A 9,707-nucleotide genomic window follows, 5' to 3' on the forward strand; every position below is an offset into this window, starting at 1 on the left:
ATTATGAGAGATAATGAGGCTGTCTTCTGTGGTTACTGGTTCGAAGCACAGTAAAACACCAGCTGTACCATTTAAATTACACCAAAAATACTAACAAGTGTAATATTAGTGCACATTAAGTATTAAGTATTCACCGTTGAGAAACGCACCTGGTCTTTGCTACAAAGCTACCGCTGCAGTGCCCCGCCAAATTATTGCTGACATAGTTTGAATGTATTCTCTCTCATTTTTACCCTTGACATTTGCCTTGCTAGTAATATTACGACTTTGGAATTATATGACTGTTTTCAAAACAAAACAAAAAAAACAAAAAAATTATATATATATATATATATGTATATATATATAGTACATGGCTTTCAGCTTTTATTTATTTATTTATTTTTTGTGGGGGTAATTGCTGAAATAGGCCTACAGTGGATTGGCCCTGAGTTCCGTTGTATTAATATTTGAGATTTTTATTTTATTTTTTATTTATCCTTTGTTCTTCTTCTTCTTCTTCTTTTTATTATTATTAGGCCTATTAGTAGTAGTAGTAGTTTAGTTATGTTCAGTTGGTTAGGGCTATTTTCAACGTTCTCCACGAGGTGGGGCTATATCACCGTGTCTTTGTGCAGGAATATGCCTATTCTGCAATTAGTTAAATGACTTGACCATAATTATTTTAATTTTTGATAATGAAATTAAATGATTTTAAATGAATCATTCCATACTTTATTATTGTTCTCCCCCCACAATTTAGAGGTAAAGTGAAGAGTTCAAAGATTATGATTATCCCTAAATAGTCCTACTCATGACTTTTCATTATATTCACATAGCATATCAACTTGAAACAAGCACTTTTTCTTGTCAGTGGTCAAGCCCTTACTGAGGAGAAAAGTGTGTTTTTGGAAATACCCTCAGCCCCTCCTCAGCTCAGTATCCTTGTTTCAACTAAACCATGGCCTAGTGACACTAAGGTCTTGCTAAGGCTTATTGTTACACCTCATGAATATTTTTTATAAACCTTAACCTCAAGGTAGTCCAGACCAACCACAAACAAGAAAAAAACGATGTCTTCAAAGAATGACCACAGTCATACTCATTAATTCGGAGTAATATTTTCCATCCCTGATGTTTGCTGTAGCTATGTGGTGTTAAAGAGTGGTGGCAGTGTTGTTGCTTCAAGTAGGCTATACAGTTATTCTTGTGTGCATCGAGATGCAAGTTTTGAATCTGGAATTTGTGTCTGGCACAGTTTTAAAAGCATTATCAATTAAAGTTAGAAGGGCTTTCATATACTTTGAGTCAGTAATTCTGTAATTTCTCTGAACGAATCCCTTATCCTAGTAAACTTCATATTGTTTATAGTGTATTTGTATTAAAATTTCTAAAATTGCATGTTTAAAATGTATAGTGCATATAGCTTTGTAGACATATAATGTGCATATAGAAGTTCAATGAAATATTTAAAGTAGACCAGCAAAAAGGCCACTCAAATGTAGGCCAGAGGTTCATACTCGTGGTCCATGAGGCAACGTGTGTGAGAGAGCATGTGTGTGTGTGGGTGGGTGGAGCCTGACTCATCCGTATTTTCCAATCACATTTTCTTAATTTGACCTTCTCACCTATGGAACAGAAATGATTGTAGGATTATCTCATTCAGGTTAGGGACAGTCCTTTAGCATCAGTGTGTTATTTCGCTCTTTGAATGGACAAATGGCACTCATTCTCTATTTTACTGTGCTGAAGCCACTGACTAACTTTCGATACAATACGTTGAACAGTAGACTGCACAAATATTCGTTTTGTCAGAGTGTTTCTGTTTGTTGGTCTTCACTCCTACATGTTTACAACCACTCAGCATGCAGAGTTGAGCATGCACAGGAAATGTGACACGTTCTGAAAAGACAGCTCATGGAAACTAAATTGCTTCTGCACTTTTCTGTTTGCAAATGAACTGCTGCAGGGGCTAAGATATAGGTTGAGTTTATGCTTAGCAATGCACACACATCTACAAAGGAGCACAATGTATCCAGAGAATAGGGTATTAACATATAAGCCATTGGTCTCAAACTCAATTCCTGGAGGGCCACAGCTCTGCAGAGTTTAGCTCCAACCCTAATCAAACACACCTGATCCAGCTAATCAAGGTCTTCTGGATTACTAAACTTCCAAGCAGGTGATTTGAAGCTGGTTGGAGCTAAACTCTGCAGAGCTGTGACCCTCCAGGAATTGAGTTTGAGACCACTGATATAAGCTAAATGTAGGATTGTAGCATGGCCAATGATAATTTGTGATACCGCTAACTGATTTGAGACGTTTCAGTATTTGATGTTGTTTCCCTCAACAACACCTTTTCAACAGCCAAACAACCATCCAGAACACTTTAGAAATTCCTTAGTGACACCCTAGCAACCACTCAGTTAATCTAAATGAATCTACCTTGCCTTTATCACAACAGTCACTGGCAATAGTTTGTGGTTCCGTGCACCAGCTATGCACAGTCTTGTAAATTTCTCTGAAAGAGGATGTGTCTGCTCCTTTGTTTCTGTTTTGGTTTCACGATATGCATCGATATAATTTTCTATTTGAGTTTCTGATCTTTATCTTTAAACCACTTTGTACCTTGCTTCCGATATAACTCTTGCAAATTGTGCAAGTCGACGGCAGTCTAGTTTTATTGAATGAAGTGTGTTTGAACGTCAAAATTGTACATTAATGGTTCACGTCCATACTGGGCCCATTGCACAGAGGAGTTCATTCCTATGTTACCAGGTTCTGTGTTTCCAAGATTTATAGGAACACAATATTATGTTCACTAGGCTATAAAGTTTAATCACCCGAGGATGCAATGGATAACTTATGCAAAGGGCTTTATTTTGCGATAACAACTGCTTGGATGTACATTACCCCACTTATTACACAGATGCTTGCCACAAAAGTAAATAATTAGACAAAACATTGATCAGCGACAGCAGAGTTAAGAGATAAGCTTGTGTTTTTAGTTTTACCAATTGTTATCGGAGAATAACACCCCTCGGAATGTCGTGATTGACCAATCACAACCAAGTATTCCAGAAAGCCATGTAAAATGGTTGGATAACTGCTGAACATCTATTTCTCTAACAACTTCCCAAATAATTTCATTACAGTCCTCCACAAAGTCTACCTTCAACATCAAGTGAATTAATAAAACAGGGGTGCCCAATCCTGCTCCTGGCGATCAACCTTCCTGCAAAGTTCAGCTCCAACCCTAATCAAACACACCTAAAGTAACTAATTAAGGTCTTCAGGACCACTTGAAAGTTAAAGGCAGGTGTGTTTAATTAGAGTTGGAGCTGAACTTTGCAGGACAGTCGATCGCCAGGAGCAGGATTGGACTCCCCAGTAATAAAGGATTCTCTGTCTGAGTTGTTGTCAGGATTATGGACTATTCTGTGTGTGTTTTTGCCCCGTGACCCAGTTTCTTCCTCATGTTGATTGTTAATTTGATCCCAGGTGTGTCTCGTTCCTCCCTTATTATCCTGAATTTAAAAGCCCTAGTCCTTTCAGTTCTTGTTTGTTGGGTCTACTTGTTGGATGTCTCCCTTGTTTCCTGTCGCTACTGTGGATTATTAAAGACTTATTCGTGTTAACTCCAGCGTCTCCTCGTTCCTCGTACTCTCCTAGAGTGAATTGTGACAGTTGTTCAGTTTAACCTTTTTTATGTGGCATAAAAATCTGGGGAATATAGGACTCTAGAAACAGGTTTGCTCCCGTTTCAATGAGAACACAGCATGAGGGTCTTATTTTCAGGAAGCCCATGTATGACAGTGGAACCTTCAGATATCCTCAGCCTACACAATGTGCCAGTCCCTGAACATTCTCCTTGAAACTTTAAGCAGCAGTACATTTCAATGACAGGTGGGTGAACTTCGATTTCAGAGGGTAATGCGGTGAGGAGAACCGTGACGAGCATGAACTTCAAAGGTTCATGATCTAGGTAACTAGAGTCGTGACTTTTTTTTTCTGACCTGATCCATTCGCTCTCATCTTTCACAGATCATTACTGTATACTGTTGTAATTTCCTTTCCTTTAAATACTGTAGATATTCATTTAATTATATTGTCAATATATAATTTTAATTTTTAGATATAGTCTACATATGCTATTACCTGGTAATAGCGTATGTAGCATACCCAATATTTCTCGCTACAAAGAATTTGCTTTAGTGGAAGTAATCAGATACAAAGCATACCCTATTCTTGGAAAGTGTTAACTAATTAGCATTTTAAAAACTACCTGGAACTTTGATTTTGCAAAATAATTTGTTGATATTTTTCCTCTACACTCTTAAAAACCGCTTGAAGAACCTTTTGAAGCACCTTTATTTTTAAGAGTGTGCCTCATTGCTGATTCCACATAAGCTTTAATGCTCATTTTTTTCATGGAAGAAGCTTCTAAAAGCTGATGTCATTAACATTTGGTGCAGAGATGCTCATGGTGCATTTTGGATGCAGAGCAGGACCTGAGTGAGAACGAAAGTGCTGACAAACACCCACTCGTATACACGCATATAAATAGATATACTTTTATTTTCAACCTGAACGGCTAATGACAAATCATTTGCTGACAGTATAGTGCTCTTGTTTTCAAAGAGTTGATGATCAGGTCATGTAGAAGTATTTACCCTGAAGTCACACGAGCTGCAACAGCTGAAAGGAGATCCAACAATTATAGGAAATAGAAACATGGTCTCACTATCAGGTTTTATTTCATTTCTTTTAATTTGTCACTTTCAAGAAGCCAACAAGTGACGTTTTCCTGCGAAAGTACCTTAATTGATTCTCATTCAATTCTTCAGGCTGTCGCTGTGCATCTTCCCTAGGCCTCTGTCTCAGTTCTCTCTCTCTCGCGCGCTCTCTCTCTCTTCAGTAGAAGTCTGAGTCTGTGGTCAACTCTGCTCTGCTTATCGTAAGCTGCCGCAGCCACTTACCAGAAATGATGGGAGACTGGGGGTTTCTCAGTGACATCACTTTATGCCACGAGGCAGAGCTGTTACACTTATGCATGAAGTAGAAATGTAATGACATGTTTAATAATCTTTTCAGTCCTAGAAGATGATCAAAGGTTCAAAAGTGCCTTCATTCATTCATTCATTATCTTCTTTTTTTATTTACATTCACAACTTTTTTCAACCCGCCACAGTTTTTCGCTGTGGGCACTGCTGTTTCTAGCATATCTCTGGCTGTTTTTCAGCATTATTGAAATGAGATATCATCAAGATCTGCGAAGCTTTCAACTCCCTAAGAAGTCACTGTTGTTTTGAAGCTCAGCAGCAGTGATATCCTGCTTGGTCATGGTGTGTATTTAAAGTTTCGCTTTTCAATTCAATCCTTTTTCCAATCAAATTGAGTGTCTTTACAAATAATTAAATGAAAATGGCGACATGATCAATCGAATCATTAAAGGAACTTAATTAACATGCACAAGCATATCACTACTATAGCATTTGTTACATCTAAAAAAATCTAAACTTCTAACTAAATATATAATATGTAAAAGTTATTTACAGTTGGTGGGTCATGATTCTAAACAAAGGGGAAAAACAATGCTAAAATGCAGGTTATAAAATGCAATATAATTGTGCATATATAGAATAGCAAATTAAATAAGCACATCAACTCTTAAAAGAGATGCAAATATGTCCATATTTTTTGTATGTCGATGTCAGAAGTTGTGCATCGTGTGAAACTCCATGGTATGTTAATTTATGCCAGCATGCAGGTTGCACCACGTGCCCCCATCCTCAAAATAGGCACAAACAAAATTACAAAAGAGAAAGATTAAATATGGATTTTGGGTTTAGCGAAATGCTGATCTCATCATCACTATGCAGTGTTCTATTGCGTATCACATGCATTGTTTGCATTTAACATGCAGTAGATTTATGCATGCCTGCATCTCACTCATGCACACCTATGAACTGCACTTCTGGTGGCCTTACAGCAGAGTTATGTAGTTAGTGTAGTTGTTAGTATAGAGATGTGTAGGTAAATACATAAATAAATAGCTCTACAGTGGGGTAGAAAAAGACAAAAAATGTTTATGAGAATGAATGTAATCCATAGCAAAAAATACAAATGTATTGTCCGCACACTCTGAGTGTGCTGAAAATACGTTTAGTTTGCCTTTTTTGTCCTGCACCTGAGCCCTGTGTGGGTTTGTGGGATGTGCGCAACTTTTTTACACTTTGTTTAATGAATGTTATCCAGCAACTTGAGAATTTCCTAAAGAATATTAGCAATGTCTTGCAAAAAAGAAATGTGTGTATAGAATTCAAATTTGAGCAGACAAATTCTCGACACTTCTAAATGATGGACTTCAGACAAAAATATGGTTTTTGCATATACAAACACACTTAAGCAAACACACAGAGCCAGATATAAAAACATTTACTGAGCAGACAAATGAATGCAATAGAAAACAAAGGAAAAATATGTATTTCATGTTTACATTGACAAAATGATCTATATCTTGTCTATTTTCTCACCTGCGTTTACTGCAGTACACTCAATCTTTCACCGAAAGTACATAAGCAATATGCATATACTGTTTAAATACTCATTACTTAAAAAAGCAAAAAAGACATTTGCACTAAAAGCACGAACAACTAAAATACCTTATTAGAAACAAAAGGTCAGGAAAATAAGTTTGGTCTCATTTAGAAGAGATAGCTTGTTATTCTGTCCCTGCTTAAACTGGCACATCTTAAAGTGATCAGGCAGAAACTTGATATAACACATTGTAGGCCAGAATTCATGAACCGCCATGCTTCTCATTAGTCATTTGTGTATTTTTCCGGAAGCCTTTTCCCTGCATGTAGAGATGGAGGGTTTTCAGCTCATCCATAACCCTCTCCTGGATTTGCACATCATTGAGCTGTAAGACCAATGAAGCTAAAGAGTTAATAAGAAACATACAAAAACAGGTTTAATCCGTTTTTCAATAGTTCAAAACTCATTCTTACACTCTTACTGGCAGACTTCAGTTTTTGTAGCTGTAAGACGGCAAGCTGATTTGGGTTCATGTGTTTCTCCGAAATCTAGATGAAAGTAAAATGTACTATTATTTATTCATATTTAATATATACTGGAAATATGTAGAAGAATATTTACCATTGGAGAGGAAGTTGTGGTTATGTCAGACATCTTGTATAGGTTTTTACATCTATTTTTTGTCTGAAACAAAGTGGTAGTAAAGAATTTTGTCAGTTGTTTCAAGCAGCTTAAGAAACCAATCCAACATTTTGGGTCCTGTTTAAGTGAAAATGTTGTTATATTGTTAACATACAAGGCAGTACCCTGCTGAAAAGACCAGCATGATCTGGATTTGGTTAGTGCGTGTCTAGCTAAACTTAGATGGAAGATACATTAGTGAAAAAGAGGCCATGCTGGTCTTTCCGGTTTTGTATTTTCCCTTTTATATGTGATATAATTACATCCCTCAAAGACATGATGATGTAACATGACAAAGTTTATTATATGTATTCTGAAAATGGAATGTGCTGACCTTATACACACAGTTTCTGAGTTGATCCATAATGTGTATAAGCTCAACATGATGGTTTAATTCGTCCTTGTTGTGGACGTCATTCTTCTTTGTCTTTTCAAGAACATTTTGAAATAGATTGATGATCTTCTGTAGGACACAGCTGTGAAGATTTTTCTGATGAATAAAAACAATTAAGTTGTGAAACCTGATGCCAAATATAGATGACATTGTAGTACGTCAACAAAAAATTTCCACAGGTGCATCTTGATCATATTTCTGTACTGAGACATGCGGGCATGCATGTGGCTATAGTAACGTTTTTTCTGAGAGTGAAGTCTAAAATACGTGACATGTGACATAGAAATCCGATTTTTTTAATCGATTTTTTTAGGTTGTTGCTCAAATTAACGAGGTCCAAGACAACATTTTTATGGGTTGGGCTTCTTATATGGGTTGGCCCATGCCCAATTAGCTGGCTCTACCATATAAGACCTCACTGAGCCCCGCCTCATAACAGAACCCCCAATTTATTTCATTACATTCATATTACTTTCAAATGTATTTGATTTTGTAATGCAGTAACTGGAGTAACTAGCTTTATGCACCAATGAATAACTGATATGATATGATATGATATATGATAATGCGATAACTCATAATATGAAATCGGACAATGCATCTTACCTTTTTCCGAATTTTGTCAAAGGAGCTGTGCTTCAGGAGGATCTTCTCACCATCCGCAGCTACCTGAGAGGATAATTCAAACCGTCACCAATTGAAATATTCAAAGTCTCCAGGGCATTTTCTTATAGCATGCTAGTAAACTGATTCTGCACATGAACACCTGATGTTTCCTCGCAAGATCGCACGATTATTCCCACAGGCATATCAAGCTTACTTTGTATGGCTTAATTTTGTAACAAGTGCATGCATGTGAGTAATGGGTGATTTGAGTTCTAACACAATGCTGATAGTAGGATCAGAATACTCACCACGTCTTTGCTGACACGCTCGGCTATATTAGCCATCACACTCAGGTCAAAACAGGGTTCCACAGGTACACAGCTGCCATTTAGGAGTACCGCCACACATTCGTGCATTGGAATGCCGAAAATCAGGATCAGAAAGCAATACTGCAAAGCACTGGCCATTTTCAGTTCCAGAGTGACTAAATGAATGTACGTGAATGCAGGTCCTGCTGATACACCTGATTCATTCCGTTCTTCCTTCTTTTTGCCTTCGCTCTGGTCCTCACCTTTGTATTTATTCTAGTTTCCTGGTGACGTCAGCAAAGTCCTTTCTCTTTGTTTCTGACTTTCCAGTTGAGATCAAGACAGGTGAAGATGTCAGACTCCTGAACTGTAATGTAATCCACGTTGGCTGGTGAATCCAATGGGGATTGTGTCTGGGCTCAGATTGCCACTGCAGAATGCAAAGTTTTCTGTCTGCTTCATGCTACATGGAGGGAGCTTAAATAAAAGAAAGTCACCACAAAATTGTATTACAACTCTATAATGAGGTCATGACATTTATGCGGCTCGAGGATGTCCCAGATTCAAAATTTCTACGTAAACCACAGTCTTGGTCAAGGAAAGTTCATTAAGGGCAACATAAATGGCATTATGAATTATATTTGTACAAAAGATAGTAAGAAAGTATGAAATGTTGTATTTGCGGGTTTGAGACTAGACTAAGGCTAGAATAGAGTGATCAAATTGAAACTAGACGATTGATCAGCCGATAAGGTGATAAGGGGTCACTAATGGAAACTGAGGGGGATTTGAAATTTAGGCCACTTTGCAATATCTCATCGCATCGCATCTCATTCTCTTTTAGTTTTTTTAGGTCAGTAGCTTCAAACGTGACAGTCTATATTAGCTTGTCACGTTATAACTTAAGGGACTTTTATTAACCAGGAGTAGGTTTTATTTAAAGAGATGCACACTTTCTCTTCTCCGTTTTCAGTTAAATCTGTCAGAAACTATTATTTATCGTGCCTTTATTTACTTTTATATAGTACAATGCCTTTTATGCCTCGATTATCGATTTAGTGTTTTACCATTTACCATAATCATAAATCATTTCAATGTTTATTAGATGTCATTAAAATTTACACAATTTAAGACTTCCCTCAATAGTGCCATTTCACAACCAACAATTTTGCCATTTTTGTATCAAAAGAAATGCTTGA

General features: G+C 37.0%; 1 protein-coding gene across 1 annotated transcript; it reads right to left on the reverse strand.

The window, feature by feature from the left end:
* Positions 1-6,688: 6,688 nt before the first annotated feature.
* On the reverse strand, positions 6,689-8,667 carry LOC107587181 (uncharacterized). The gene is made up of 6 exons (XM_016274850.1): positions 8,509-8,667; positions 8,201-8,263; positions 7,535-7,690; positions 7,141-7,203; positions 6,993-7,067; positions 6,689-6,904 (listed from the first exon to the last, which is right to left on the reverse strand). The coding sequence occupies exons 1-6, from the start codon at positions 8,665-8,667 to the stop codon at positions 6,782-6,784; spliced, it is 639 nt and encodes a 212-aa protein (XP_016130336.1). The 3' UTR covers positions 6,689-6,781.
* Positions 8,668-9,707: the final 1,040 nt, after the last annotated feature.

The sequence above is a fragment of the Sinocyclocheilus grahami genome, unplaced genomic scaffold, assembly GCF_001515645.1.
Source record: "Sinocyclocheilus grahami isolate Dianchi unplaced genomic scaffold, SAMN03320097.WGS_v1.1 scaffold90.1, whole genome shotgun sequence".
NCBI lineage: Eukaryota > Metazoa > Chordata > Actinopteri > Cypriniformes > Cyprinidae > Sinocyclocheilus > Sinocyclocheilus grahami.